At 49.0% G+C, this 15364-nt stretch overlaps 1 protein-coding gene across 2 annotated transcripts in view; it reads left to right on the top strand.

Moving 5' to 3' along the window:
• Positions 1-15364, top strand: part of MORN5 (MORN repeat containing 5) — a 33467-nt gene that overhangs the window by 181 nt on the left and 17922 nt on the right. The window contains exons 2-4 of one of the 2 annotated variants that reach the window (XM_027104959.1): positions 3577-3724; positions 5348-5459; positions 9415-9546. In XM_027104959.1, the coding sequence (XP_026960760.1) occupies positions 3577-3724; positions 5348-5459; positions 9415-9546 (392 nt within the window). The remainder of the gene's footprint in view (positions 1-3576; positions 3725-5347; positions 5460-9414; positions 9547-15364) is intronic. The other variant, XM_027104960.1, reaches the window with a different exon arrangement.

Raw genomic sequence — 15364 nt, 5'->3', positions numbered from 1 at the left:
GACATGTTCACAAACTTTATGCCTTTTAAACTTCAGGACAACCCTTTCAGATAGGAACGTTTATTCCCATTTTACAGTTCAGGAAAATGAGATCCAGAGAAGTGAAGTAACTTGCTCAAGGACGCATATCTAATAAACAGCAGAGCTGAGATACATCCATTCCATGTATACCCGTATATATGTGTGTTTGCTAAATGCCAGTCTTAGATATAGGGATAAGAATATTAAAAATGTCAAGATTCTTGCTCTTGTGAAGCGTATCGTCTAGTTGGTATACTGCCAACAAACAGATAAATGAGAAGATAATTTCAGATAGTGGCTTTGCTTGAATATTTCCCTCCTCGTAGCAACCCTATGAGATAGATATAATCATCCCCATTATACGGATGGGAAAAGTGAGGCACAAGGTAATTATATAATGTGCTCAAAGTCACCTAGTTGGCATTTGACAGAGCAGAGATGAAAACCAGATCTGACTTCAGAGCCCATGTGCTTTCTACTATAGACCCCTGCTGCTGAGCCCCTGTAGAGGATGCATCTAGTTGGAGCAGTCCCGGAAGACTTCATGGAGGAGACAATATTTGAAATGGGCCCTGAAGGTTGAGTAGGATCTAGGTGGGTGGAGATGCAAGGTGAAGAATGCTTCCAGGCAAAGGGAACAGCATGAGCAATAGCTCAGAGGGCTTATAAGGGAAAGAGCAGGCAGTTCAGTTTGGGTGGAGTGTAGAATGTGCCTGGAGGAGAGTGGGAGCCCAAGCTAGACAGGGGGGCTGTGCTCTTACTTAGAGAGATTTGAACACCATGCACAATTCTGTGGGTGGGAAGAGCCACTGTTAGACCCTTGGTAGTGCTGGGCATTAGGAAATCTAATTTATTTCATCTCTGTATCCCTCCTCATAGTACATCTGTCTAGCACACACTCAGTTAATGTTAGCCACATGAATGAATGAGAGAATGAATGAATGAATAATATTTGAGATATGGTCATCATATCCTTGTTAAGGATTGATGTCTTCATTATAAAGTAGCTCTCTTTGTTCTATCTAATTTACTTTGAATTTAAAATGAAGGCATTTCAGGACTTCCCTGGTGGTCCAGTGGTTAAGACTCCGCACTCCCATGCAGGGGGCGTGGGTTCGATCCCTGGTGGGGCAACTAAGATCCCACTTGCTGCATGGGATGGCCAAAAAAATACATATAAAAAATGAAGGCTTTTCACCTTGAGTGAATAAAAGAAAAAACGGAAGGGAAGGAGAGGGAGAGGAGGAAGGGAAGGATGGAAAGAGGGACGGAAGGAAGCAGAGTGGAGGTGGGGAGATCAGGTCAGAGCCCATTGCCACTGTCTCGGTAAGAGGCACCAGGTCTCCGGGCCAAGGCAGAGGCAGCGGGGCTGCAGGAAAGAGAAAAATTTAGAAGTTGGGCAATTTCATTGCCAGGAGTCGGCAGCTGGTTGGCTCCTGGTCCCACTCAGAGACTGCTTCCAATCCCAGCCCAGAGCCCACCTCCAGGCTTTGAACTTGGAAGATTCGGCTGCTTTGGGGGAGGAGAGGATGAGTTCTATTTGGGGTGGGCTGGAGATGTCTGTAGGTGGTCTGAATAATAGTGTCCAAGTTGCAGTAAAAAAAAATAATAAGAGGGGAGATGCCAAATCTCAGAGAAGGGCTTAGATGGAGACTATGTTTAGAAATGACAGATGTGATCTCAAGCAAAGAGGTAGAGGAAAGAAGAAGAGGAGGGACTTCCCTGGTGGCCCAGTGGTAAAGAATCGCCTTACAACGCAGGGGACGTGGGTTCAATTCCTGGTCAGGGAACTAAGATCCCACGTGCCGCAGGGCAACTAAGCCCGCGTGCCACAACTACTGAGCTGCACGCCTCAACTAGAGAGCCTGTGCGGTACAAACTACAGAGCCCACGCACTCTGGAACCGGGTGCCACAACTACAGAGCCCACGCGCCCTGGAGCCCGCACACCGCAACTAGAGAGAAGCCCGCACGCTAGTAACGAAAGATCTCGCATGCCTCAACGAAGATCCCACGTGCCACAACTAAGACCCAATGCAGCCAAAAAAAAAATTTTAAGAAATAAAAAAGAAGAAGAGGAGTTCTGTTTCCTTCTGTGTCTTGCAGCAAAGTAAAAGCAAAATGGTTTTTAAGGTCTTCTATACGTCAGGCATTCTATGATAGCTTCATAGCCATTAACGCAACAACTTGGCAGGGGTGTCATCATTATCCCTATTTTACAGATGAGGAACTCAGGCTTAGAAAGGTGGAGGTCACACAAGGTCACACGGGCATGGAGAGGTGGAGCCAGGTCTGGACTCCAGGCCTGCCCGGCTCAGAAGCTGTGACTTAACCACAGCGCTCTCCTGCTTGGGGCCTCTGTCACAGCGGCAACTTCTGTCATCCACTCAGGAAGTCCGCTGGCCCTTCTGTTTCCTTCGTTCCTTACTTAGTAGATGTTCACGAGCACCTATTTAAAAAAACATAATTCTAGGAGCTGAGGATACCAAGGTCTTCCTCTCAAGAAGCTTTGATTAAATAGGGGAGATGAGGTATACAATTACGATGCAATGCAGAAAGTACAAGGCGTCCAACGGAGGTACAAACAAAACCACAAAGAAGTTCAGAGTTAGGAGAGGTAAATTCCAGCTAGTGGGGAAGAATGGAGAAGGAATGAAGGAATGAATGAAAGCATATTTCTTAAGCACTCACTATATGTCAGGCCCTTTACTAGGAAAACTGTTACCAGTATCTGGGTTAATCTTGGGCATTAATCTCAGCCATTTCACACGTGAAGTAAGTGGTCCAGCTGGTTCCCTGCCCCGTGCTCAGGTGGGGGCCTGTCTTCTACATGGCACTGACCACGCATTATATAACTGCTAAACTGTGTCCCCCACTGAACTGTGAGCTCCCCGAGGACAAGGACTGCATCTACCTTGGTCACTGTTGTGTCTGTAGTATTGTATCCAACAGACTAGACTCAGCAAGGCACCTGGAATATAGCAGGTGTTCTGTAAATATTTCTTGGAAAAAAGGAAGGAACAAAGGAAGGAGGGAAAACAGAGAGATTTAGGAAAGTCTCCAAGATGATACATCTAGAGCATGGTGAAGTAGGATTCGAATTCCTGTTTCCTATCTAAATTTCACACTTTTCCCAGTTTCCTACTTACGGCGCAATGGGCAGGGGTAGGCTGGTTGTGGGGGACGGGGAAGACCCAGCATCAGCTACCAGGAAACCTGGCCCCCATCTCTGCTTCACAGTGCTTACTGTGTGGCTTTGGACGCATTGTTCCCCTCCCTGGGCCTCCCAAGGGGGGCTTCCAGGGGCAGTGTAAACTCCAGGACAGTCCCTACCTGAGAGAGAGGGAGAACAAATAGACCAAACCCTGCATCCCCTTCGACGCACAGCCCCTCTTACTTTTGAGCTTTGAGGGAAACAAACATTTTGTTTCTGAACAGAATATTGCTGGGACAGTAACGTCCAAGGACCCTGAGGTTCCTGCTGGCTCTCCTGAACCCGCCAGCTCTGATCCTCCAGCTGCCATGAGGGCTCAGTGACTTCCCTTTGTCCTTACAGGATGGAGGGTGAAGCCGAATACATCCTCCCTACCGAAACAAAGTATGTTGGGGAAATGAAGGACGGCATGTTTCATGGCCAAGGAACCTTGTACTTCCCCGGTGGGAGCCGATATGATGCCATTTGGGAGAAAGGATTGGTTGTAAAGGTAATCAGCTGGGGAGGGAGTCTGCAGAGGGTAAAGCCTCGGACAGGAAGAGCCCCCCTGACACGCACCCTGCCCTCCCCCTCTGCTGCCCTTTTCTCCCTCCTCTTGATCTTCAGGGCTCTGGAATCCTCTCCCTCTGGATCCAGAAGGGCTCCTGGACAGGCCGTGATGAATTTGAATCCTATTATGCCACCAACTGTGTGACCTTGGGCCCATGACCTCCCCTTTCTGAGACTCATGTTTCTTGTCTATAAACTGGAACAATGGTTGTATTAGTATCATATTGCTGCTGTAACAAATTACTATAAACTCAGTGCCTTCAAACAACAGAAACTTATTATCTTATGGTTCTGGACAGCAGAAGTCTACAATAGGTCAGCAGTGCTGCATTCCTTCCGGAGGCTCTGTGGGAGGATCCACTTCCTTGCCTTTTCCAGCTTCTAGAAGTTGCCTGCATTCCTTGGCTCGTGGCCATGCGTCCCTCTGACCTTCACTTCCATCATCACATCTCCTCTCCCTCTGCTTTGATCATCACCTCGTCTTCTCTCACTCTGACCCTCTTGCCTCCCTCTTATAAGGACCCCTGTGATTACACTGGGCCCACCTGGATAATCCAGGATAATCTCCCCCCTTCAGGGTCCTTGACTTAATCACATCTGCAAAGTCCCTTTTGCCATGTAAAGTGAACACATTCATAGGTTCAATGATTAGACGTGGACGTCTTTGGGGGACCATGATTCCACCGGCCATGAGAGTACTAGGCATCTCCTAGGGTGGTTATGAGAATAAATGAGGCAATATATGTGAGCACTCTGCTCAGTACCTGGCACACAGTAGGCACTCAATAAATGTTAACTCCACCATTACTATCATGATAAATCATCTAAGTCAGTTCTTAGCCTGGGATTTGTGGGCTACAAGTAGAATTCAGGGAGTCAATGAAATCTCCCAATTTATATACAAAAGCTTCTGTGTACATGTGACTATAATTTCTCCAGAGAAAGGATCTGTAACTTTCGTGGGATTATGGGTGTGTACAGGGGCTGGCTCATGACCTAAAAAAAGGTTAAGAAACACTCCTCGCTTTACAGCTTGGAGAATCTAAGCCCCAGGAAGGGGATGTGACTTACCCAAGGTCACCCAGTGAATTAATAGTATTGGAATTTCCACCCATGTTTCCTGATGCCCAGGCCAATGCGATGTCTACATCCTGAGGCTTCCTTTAGCACTAAGGCAGCAAAAGCTGAATGTACATGTTTGGACAAAGAGCCATGACTGAGGGCTCTGAACTTTCAAGCCGTGATAAGAATAAAAGAATAATAGTAACGTTTATTGACTGTTTACCATATGCCAGCCCTATGTCAAATGCTTTTCATGTACTATCTCACCGACTTTCATTGAATCAACCCTATTAAATATACAGCATTGCATATTTTGAGTTGCATATTTTGGGTGCCAGGACTTCCTAACCACTCCTCCTAATCACCACAGCTGTGATAGCTGTGATACTTATCACTTCTTTTCCACGGCAATGGAAAAGCCACCCCTTCCCTTGACTTTCGTCCTTCTTGGCAAGTGGGCTGTGGGCTCCTCAGACCTGTGCGTGTGCTCCTTACCTTCCAGGGCACGTACACCTTCTCCGACGGGCTGCAGTATGACGCTGAGCACTGGCATTACTGCGACACCTACGATCGGAGGTTTTACACTGAGATCTGCTACGGCTTGAAGCCTGCAGGTACCCAGGCACCCTTCTTTCCCTTCACACCCAAACAGAGAGGAAGGTGAAAAATGGTTCTAAATAACTGGGCTGTGGCGCCACTGAAGTAACCCACCCAAAGGGGAGGAGTACGGAGCAGGGTCACAGAATGCAGAAGCGCCAGGTTCTAGAATCAGAGAGGCCAGTCCTCAAATCTCAGCTCGCCTGTACCAGCCGGGGACTAAGGGCCGTGCCTCCACCTTTCTGTGCCTCAGTTTTTCCCCTGCAAAATGGGACAATAGCATCATTTACCCCACGTGTCTCATAAATAAGATCACTCGTGTAAAGTGTTTACAGCAGTGTCTTGCACGCGCAGTAGGTGCACAGTACATCTCAGCTGCTGTCATTCATCAGATCAGCTGTAGCACCAACGTGGGCCAGCACCAGTGGAGCGTGTGCTCTGTGTATCGGGTGCCGGGTGAGGCCCTCTATGATCCCTGTCTCATAGAATCTCCAGATGGCCCTGCCATGTCTGCCTTCCTAGTCCCATGTCACAGAGGAGGAAGCTGAGTCCACGTAGTCCAAACATGTTTCCAGTGGCAGAGCTCCCATGGGAGCCCATGTCTTCCTCTCTGAGGTCCCCTGCCTCACGCTATATCCCTGCAAAGATCGAGTTCCGTCACAGAGGGCGACAGCGGGGCTACAGTCTGGATTCTGGCAGCTTAAGGGGCTCATCCTGTGTTTCTGAGGCTCGGGTGAGGCCAGCGGAACCTCAAAAGGCGAGATTTCGGCACAGCCCAGACGACATATCCAAACGTGGGAAAATGATGTTGCAAACTGTAAAAAAAAAAAAAAAAATCCTACCATGAGATAATGTGGTGTAGTTGACAGAGCAGAGAGCTGGAAGGTCAGGGTTGGAGTCCTAGCATTCCCACTCAGTAGCTGGATGAGCCTGGGCAGCTCAACCTCCCTGAGGACAGAAACCTCCAGAAGGCGTTCAGGGTCGGAGTCAGTCAGTGCAAACCCTGGCTTTGTGACCTGGATCGGAGAGCTGACCAGGTGAGACTCCTTCTCTCCCTTTGCTTTCCTGACACCTCACTCTCCCACTTTCTTTCTATCCCGTCTCCTTTGCAGCTTCTCCTCCCCTTGATTATTAATTTGGGGGTTCCCCACGGCTCTCTGGCTTAGACCCTCTTCTGTCATCATTCTGTGCCTTCTCCCTACAAGGTGATTTCACTTTTAAGCCTTCATTTAATTGAAATCAAATTGAAATCAAAATCCCTGAGTCTCAGATTCCTGCATCCAGCTTCCCCAACACCTACGTTTGGTTGTCCCTCAATCTGCACTGAGTTCATTATCTTCCTCACCAGCCCCCTCTCCCCCAAGGATTGCTCCCCCAGAGACTGTCACTCCCCCCCACCCCCAGCCGAGATAAGCCTAATCCCGCCTCCTCATACCTCCATGTGCAATCCATCACCTAGTCCTACGGATTCTGCCTCTAAAGTATATCCATTTGTTCATTAAACAAATATTTACCAAGCACCGCCATGTGCCAAGTTGAGTTTCTTCATCCTCTCTGCCGCTGCCCTATTCCAGACCTCCATCCTCTGCCCTTCTTTACCTGATCTCCTAAGATCCACGCTTGACCCCCTCTGGGCCATTCTCCACTCTGTGGTCACTTTCATCTTTGAAAACCGTGAATCTGATTGCCACCAGCCCTCCAGTGCCGCCCCGCTACCCTGAAGATGAGGTTCCACACTCTTAGAATGACCAGCGTGCTCTGGCTCTTGCGAGGTCCCCAGCCTCATCCCTCGCTCCCTACCCTTCTCGGATGTTCTCTCTGCTCCTCCAAGAAAAGCTCTTGCCTTTCCCTCTGCCTGGAATGCTCTAACCCTCTCACTTCACCCAAATAACTCCTTCCCACCCTTCAGGTCTTAGCTTAATGCCCCTTTCCTGGGACCCTTCCCTGAATTCCCAGACTAGGCAAGCGCTCCCCGTGAGAAATCACAGCAGCCACGATCCACTCCCCCAGCTCTGTCATGAGTGTCTCTCACGAGGAGCTGACTGTGAGCTCCTCGAGAGCAAAGGCTCTGTGTGTCCCCAGTGCTTAGCACATTGCCTGGCATGTAGGAGGTGCTCGATAAAGAGTTATTATCAAACAGGGACAATGATATTGACGTCACAGTAGGAGGTGATGGGTGCACTCTGGGTAGTTACAGCAATGCTGTTCACAGACGTTCCCTGAGCACCTGCTCTGTGGCAGACATTGGCTGGGCCCTGGGGGACCGAGAGCTTCGAGGACACAGTCTCTGCCTTCACATAGCTGCCAGTCTGGATGCCACGGGAGAACCTTGTAAATGGCTCCCCCTGGCTTAGCGATGACTTTGTCATGAGCTCTTCACCCCAGCTGAGGCCTGCAGGCAAAGAGCTCCTGGCCTCAGGCCCTCAGCTCTCACAAGGCTTAGGTTTTGCCAAAGCTGCGTGAGGCAGCGCACAGCCTTCCCGCGGCCACGCCTTCTCCTCCAGCGGCTCCTGGCTCAGCAGCCTTATCCCAAGTACGCACTTCCTTCCCAGGTCCCTCGGCACTCTGCTCACCTCTCCAAAAGCCCCCTCTCCGCCTCGGCAGCAGGCATTGTTAGGGCCGGGGCAGGGCATCCATGAGATGGGCTTTGGCAGGAGGCTTCGGGGAGAGAACTGGCTGTAAAGCGCTTGGCGCGGAGTGTGCCCTCAGTAACCACCAGCCGATAGTGTACCTGCTTATCATCGTCAGCCAACCTCAGAGCCCCGCTGTGTGTGGGACCCTGAGCTGTGAGTGTGTGCTGCGCTCGGCAGGCATCCAACCCTCAGTCCGGAGGACAGGGAATTACAGACCCACTCGTAGAAGAAAACCAAGAAGTTACTTATTCCAACCTTATCTCCTTTCCTCAGGCCTCAGCGTCCAAGAGAGACAACACACAGGGGTTATGACCTTAAAGGTACACCGACTCCTGGTGGTTCCAACGTCCCCGGTTCTGGGAGGCGGTGCCCAGACCCTCGCCTCCCCTGATATCAGCAGCTTAACGTATAGGCTACAGAGCTCAGTATCTAACCTTGGGCAAGTTATTTGACCTCTCTGAGCCTCAGTTTTCTTATCTGTAAAATGGGACCACAGGGTTGCTCTGAGGAGTAAGCGAAATAGTAGGAGTCAAGTACTTAGCACAATGCCTGGCAGCTGTTTTTGTAGCTTGGGTCAGGGTTCTTCATCACCTGATCCTTGCCCCCGTGACCCATTTCTTTCCTGCTGTTTTCCTTACACACACCCTGTTCCACAAGGCTTCCTGAGCGAGGCATGAAGGCTCATATCTTGTGGCCTTTGCTCACACCTTGAATGCCATTCCTCTCCCAGACATGCCTTTCTAGCTATGTGGCCGACTCTGACACATCCTCAGGGTCTCTCTGATTCCAGAACCTGTGCCCTTTTCATGGTGTCCCTAGAAATAGAGGATGGGGTCAAGGGAAGAAGATAGGGGGCTGTCCACGTCTAATCATTGAACCTATGAATGTGTTCACTTTACATGGCAAAAGGGACTTTGCAGATGTGATTAAGTCAAGGACCCTGAAGGGGGGAGATTATCCTGGATTATCCAGGTGGGCCCAGTGTAATCACAGGGGTCCTTATAAGAGGGAGGCAAGAGGGTCAGAGTGAGAGAAGACGAGGTGATGATCAAAGCAGAGGGAGAGGAGATGTGATGATGGAAGTGAAGGTCAGAGGGACGCATGGCCACGAGCCAAGGAATGCAGGCAACTTAGTTTCCCAGAACCTACTCATGGAGCCATTTTCAGGAAGTTCCTCTGGGGCCCTGTTTGTGGTGCTTTTGCTGTGTACCCTGATAGGGAGTGTGTGGTCTAGAAATGGGGCCGGATTGTCACATGAGCAACCAGCCAAAAGTGGACTTTAGGTTGGGACTGGGTTTGGCCTTGGTGGTGAGTTAATGATCCATGATATCCTTTCAAGGTATCTCTCGACTCACCAATATGGACCCGCCCAGAAAAATCCCTCCAGGCTGTTATGACTGCGGAGATGGCTTCTATAACCCAACCACGAGGATTGTCAAGGACTATAAGAATCGCTTTCTGAGAAATGCAGGTATGTGGCACATGTTTTCTTTTCTCTCATCACACGTAGGTTTGGTCTATGGCCATACCACCCTGAACGTGCCCAGTCTCGTCTGATCACATGTAGGTCTGTGCACACGTGTGCACACACATGCATGCATTTAGCGAGAAAGAAGCTTTTGCCAATCATTGATTGTCCAAAAATTGATTGTCTGAATGTTTCACTCTTTGGAATTCTCATGGCTGACAAGTCTATACATAGTCACAGAGTAGGGCAGAGGACATTAATGGTCTAACTGTGACAGCACATAAGTGTAGCATGGAAAGGATTCAAGTACTTATCTTTGCATGCTTCCCTGCATCTAGTAAGTGCCTGCTGTATGCTAGACGCTCTGCTTGGTCTGGGCACCAAAGCTAGCCACAAACCCCTTCCTCGTGGAGCTTACGTTTGGCAAATAGCAGACAAGTACTATGAACGGTTAATTGCATCATGGAATAAGCATAATGAAAGGGAAAAACATGGCCCTAAATGGTGGTGGGGGATAGTGGAGATGGGAATGGGGTCCCAGAGAGGTGGGAGTGATGCTGTGGGAGCACAAAGAAGTGCTATCTAATCCAGAACTGGAAATTCCGAGAAGGATTCAAGAAGGAAATAGCTAACCTGAGACCCAAAAAATGCTGCGGAGTTGACCCTAAGGTGTGGGGACAGGTTTTTCAGCCAGAGGAACCAGCACAGGTAAAGGCCTGGAAAGTGAGTGATGCCATGTGGTCCAAGATGACTGCTGGCCCCTCAGCCTGGGGAGTACCTTGGAAGATCCAGAACCTCAGTTTGGTGAGTGAACACAAGCTGATCAGACTGCGAAGGACTGACTTACAGTGACCAAACTTGCAAGAGGGTCAATGTACAAATAAGAACAAGAACACTTTCCTTTAACACCGTGATTCCTAACCCTTCTCTCTTCTACAGCCATAGTCCCACTAGGAATAACCAAAACTATGGACCCTCTTCGTAGGAAAATGCCCACATATGCACACACACAAATATATATGTGTACACACACACACACACACACACACACATATGCATTTTGCATATAGTCTTAAGGGGTTGATGGTTCCCCTAAAGACCCAGGTCAAGAAACCCTACTGTGTAATGAGAAAGAAACTGCCAGGTAGACCAGAAGGCCTGGGTTGGCTGCTGAGGGTTTCCACTCCCTGTAGGGAAATTTACTCAGTAATTCAGTGATGATCAGAAAGTTGCGTCGTGGTGCTGGAATAAGCGCAAAGGGAATCATCAGCTGATGTCGTGGCTGAATCCTGGAGCTGAGATACCCCTCGCCCACTGGGTGCTGCTGGGGGGACATGGCAAATGCTTGTATTCCAAGTCCTTGGCACTTTTCTCTGACTTCTCATCTTCCATTAACAGAATGTACTATATAGAACACTAGTTCTGCTGGATATAAATAGGCTCCCATGAAGTTTCTTGATCAAATCAACTAAGGAGATACTGAGTTAGTAATACTAAACAGTTTTACGTACTGAAGGGCTTCTCAGGACCTTTTAGGTGCTGGTATACTTTGTAGTTTTCCTTCCTAGCACTTATTTCAACTGTAATTAAATACTCACTTGTGTAATGAATTGCTTACTGTCTGCCTCTCCCACTAAATGGTAAGGTCCCTGAGAGCAGGGACTCTGTCTGTCTTGTCTCCACCTGTACCTGTCCAGTGTCCAGTCAGAAAAACAAAGAATTTAATATCAGGAAATTGGTTAAGTAAGTATTGGAGAGCTGAAAAATCAAAAGGAAGACATTGAGGTGACAGAGAAAGTAACTGCGGGAAGCAACTACCCCCTCAAAACTGGGGCGGGGGGGAAGCAAGAGATTGGGTTATTAGAATGTAGATTGATAGAGGCCCCCCCAACCAGGAGCTGCATCCCAGACTTGTGAGGAGGGGGCACTGCCCAGGAGGGCCTCTGGAGAGAGAGCACAATGACGCCGATTCTAGGAGTGTGGGGAAGGCTGGAAACTGGAAGTGAAAGGCCACTGCTGAGACACCGACCAGGACAGCAAGCAAAACAGGAAGGAGTGTGTCCCCTCCCCCTCTGTCTGCCTTGAAGCACCTGACTGGAGGCCAGCTGGCAAAGGAGAAGTGTCCTCCACGTGGTCCCAGTCCCAGCATCGCCAAGCAGAGTGCAGAAAGGTGGGTTTGGAGTTGAGCGTCAGTAGCTTCATAACTGGCCCCATCAACTGCTTTTTGCTGCTCGGCATCCAAACACAGTCTTCTCTGCTGCAGAGATAACGCATTTGTGCTCTTTTGTATTACAAGTCGCAACTGTCCTTCCTACTAATACAAAGATGCTCTCACCACCTCCTCGGAGAGGGGAGACCTTAAACCCAGTAGACGTCGCCTCCATCTTTGAGTGATGTTATCCCTTGACAGTCCTGCCTAATCTACAACCTACACGCCACTGCCAAGAATCTTCCTATAAAATATTAAGGGGAAAAGAGGAAGGAAGAGAAAAAAAATTAGTTAATAAAAGCAAATATGTAGATAGATAAATGATATAGATACCGTTATACATAAACATGCAAGCAAGGAAGAAACACTGTATCATTGATACGGTCCTCTTTCTATAACTGGTCATGAGGCTGTAGTTAATACTTATGAATTCCTTTTTCTATTATAAATTCCATGTTCCATTTGCTTTCTGCTCACTTTTCAGTTGGTCTGGTTTTTTGACAGGTAGGGCGACCCAAACCTTCATTCTTGAGGAGTCTGAATCCTTACTGGTCCTGCCTTTTTTGGTTGTTTCGTTGGTTGGTTTAGTTTTGCATTCATTTTTACTATTGGCAGTGGAAGTACTAAGAAGTGCCCTAGAGAACCCCCTTGGGTTCCATACAGCGTCTCCCTTCCCCAGTAACAGCAGCCCAATTTCCACCTGGCAGTCGAGATCCCTCACTCCAGCCAGAAACGTATTCCCCTACTTCGCCTGTTGTTTCAGTGGCATAAGGTGCAAAAATGGCTAGGTGGCTGTTTCCACTTCCAGTTCAATCGAACCATTGTGGTATCACTTGGTGGGACCATTTCTCCTTGAGAACTAAGGCCTCTGAACCAGTAAAGTTCAAAGTTACAGGAGAAAGGAAGCAAAATTTTTCTTAAAAGCAGGCACACTGCTGTAGCTCCAGCAGCAAGCACAGACCCAGGCACGTATTAGGCGCTCATTAGCTGTATATGAAAAAAATAAATTAAGGAATGAGTGTGGACTGTGAATCTCTACCAGAGAGATATAGTTACATCATTTCCTAAAATTATTTGACCATAAAATTAGTTGGGAGATGGGGCAGCAGGGAGAATTTTTATGGCACTAGTGTTTTGGGGAATTCTGTGTTAGCATAATCTTTCTTCAGTTGTTGTACAATACAACTGATGCATTTTCAGTTTTCTACATTTGAATTGTATTCCAGTCTTGCCTCACTGAGAGGACATGCTGGTCCTGTGCAGGTTCACAGACTAGTGGAGAAGACAGATACAGAAAAATATAATCACAATATCATGTGATGTGGGCCCTGGTGGGGGGAAGCCCTGGAGAATGGGAGGGGGGGCATGGGGAGGGGGAATTGATCACCCGTCCGGGGTGGAGGGTGTCAGTCAGGAAAAAGGTCCCAGAAATGATAGGTCTTTTTTTTGGCCGCGCCACATGGCATGTGGGATCTTAGTTCCCCGACTAGGGATCAAACCCGTGCCCCCTGCAGTGGAAGTGCAGAGTCCTAACCACTGGACCACCAGGGAACTCCCTAAGTGATGGGTCTTAAAGGATGAGTAGGGGTTTCATAAACAGGCTCGTTGGGTAAGGGCGTTCCAGGCACAGGGAACAGCATGGGCAAAGACACAGAGGCATGAATATGCATGGTGTGACTGGGGAATCAGAAATTGTGGTTCCCAGAATCCTGTGGGCAAAAGCCATGCTTGATGATAAACTTTAAAATGCATCATGGGAATGCACAGAGGATTTTAGGGCAGTGAAAATACTATGGATGATACTATGATGACGGATACATGTTATTATACATCTGTCCAAACCCATAGAATATACAACACGAAGAGTGAACCCTAATGTCAACTAAGGCCTTTGGGTGATTATGACGTGTCCATGTAGGTTCATTAATGGTAACAAATGTACCATCTGGTGGGAGATGTTCATAATGGGGGAGACCGTGCATGTGTGGGGCAGGGAATATACAGGCAATCTCTGTATCTACCTCTCAATTTTATTGTGAACCTAAAACTGCTCTAAAAAGTTAAGTCTTTTAAAAAACTGCATCGGGGAAGGGAAGGCCATTCTTAGAAGGGCAGACACTGATTATTGTTTGGGCGACAAATATTTATTGACCAGTTGCTATGGGTCGGGCTCTGTGTTAGGCATGAAGGTGACAGTGGCATCCTAGAGGCTCTCAGGCAGCAAGAGCAAGTGACAGTGAAATGGATCGTGACAGTTCAGAGTTGCTGCAAAAGAACCTCGTGCGGATCCCAAAGCCTGGAGGCCAGCAGGCCAGGGAGGTTTTCTGGGAAAAGCAAGATCTAATGTGAAACCTAAATCAGGGCAGGCAAGTGCATCAGGGTTGGGAAGAGTGTTAAAGGCAGAGGGAACAGGATGTGCAAAGGATTAGAGATGGGGGAGAGCGCTGCACATCTAAGAGGCTACAGGTCGCTCAGGAGCGTGAGCCACCAATACGTCAGGGGAAAAAGCAGGAGAGGAGGCCCAAGAGGGCCGGAGGAAAGATCACAGGTGCCTTTTCACCTGAGGGCCGTGGGGGAGTAAGGGAGGGTTTTAGGCGAGTGGAATAGTAACTGATTTGTCCATTAGAAAGATTTCTCTTGTTACATTAGACAAGAGGCCACAGGATAGGAAATGGGAGATCCTTCCAGCAAGATGGCAAGAGAGGGGCATCTGAAGGGCCACGGTCCCCAGGTTCCAGGCTGCCTGCTGGCTGGCCCTGGGCCAGTGCCTTCCCTCTCTGGGCCCCTTTCTCTCCATCTGCAAAATGAGACGGTTGAACTGGATGATTTCCAGGCCACTTCTAACCTTGAGAGCCTATGACGGAGGAGGAAGGGTGTTTTGGTCCTGATACCATAGGGCAGATCAAGTTCGGAGTGTCCTGAAAACCACTAAAAAGGGGTCTCTGTTAGTAGCCACCTCGTCATTACCCTTGACTCATCTCACCCTCCAGGGACTGGCCTTCTGTCCATCTTCTGTTTTCCCCCGGGGCCCTTTCTCCCCTGCATCCCAATCTGCCCTGTAAACGGTGCTTCCTGTCGGCATCCTGGAGGCTCAGGACTGCTGGCCGCGTGGGCCCGAGGCGGGTGACTGAGGCCATCCCAGAGTAAACGCGGTGGCCTAAGCCACTGCTGTTATGAGGCACGTGCCACCTGGGTGGGTCAGAGCCGGGGATGCTGCTTTATAGGAGGTCACAGGCTGGGGCACCAGCAGAAGGGTCGCCTTTCGCTCGGAACTGCCTCGGCCCCTCACCCACCTTGGGCTGGCTTCCTTTCCCCCTGGGCAGAGAGAAAGCCCCGGACGGCTAAGCTACAAATTGCTAGGCTGTGAGCACGCTTGACAGATCCAGGTTTGCTAGACTTGGGTTTCCAAGTGTGCCTTTCTTAACTGGAAACGACAGTACGTACTGCCGGATCATTGCGAGAGTTGAAATCCATCCGTCCGCTCATCCAGAAGCCTCTGAGTGCCTGCAGTGCGCTAGGCTTTGGGGAGCAGGGCAGGCAAGAATCCTCTCACACTGTGGCTCTCAAACCGTTGGACCTTGGCTCGTATCAGGAATGATTTACATCATGACC

Source organism: Aethalodelphis obliquidens, unplaced genomic scaffold, assembly GCF_003676395.1.
Source record: "Aethalodelphis obliquidens isolate GAN/ISIS:26980383/991018 unplaced genomic scaffold, ASM367639v1 scaffold7, whole genome shotgun sequence".
Lineage (NCBI taxonomy): Eukaryota > Metazoa > Chordata > Mammalia > Artiodactyla > Delphinidae > Aethalodelphis > Aethalodelphis obliquidens.
Note: the sequence above shows the minus strand (reverse complement) of the source record. Positions and strands in the feature narration are given on the sequence as shown.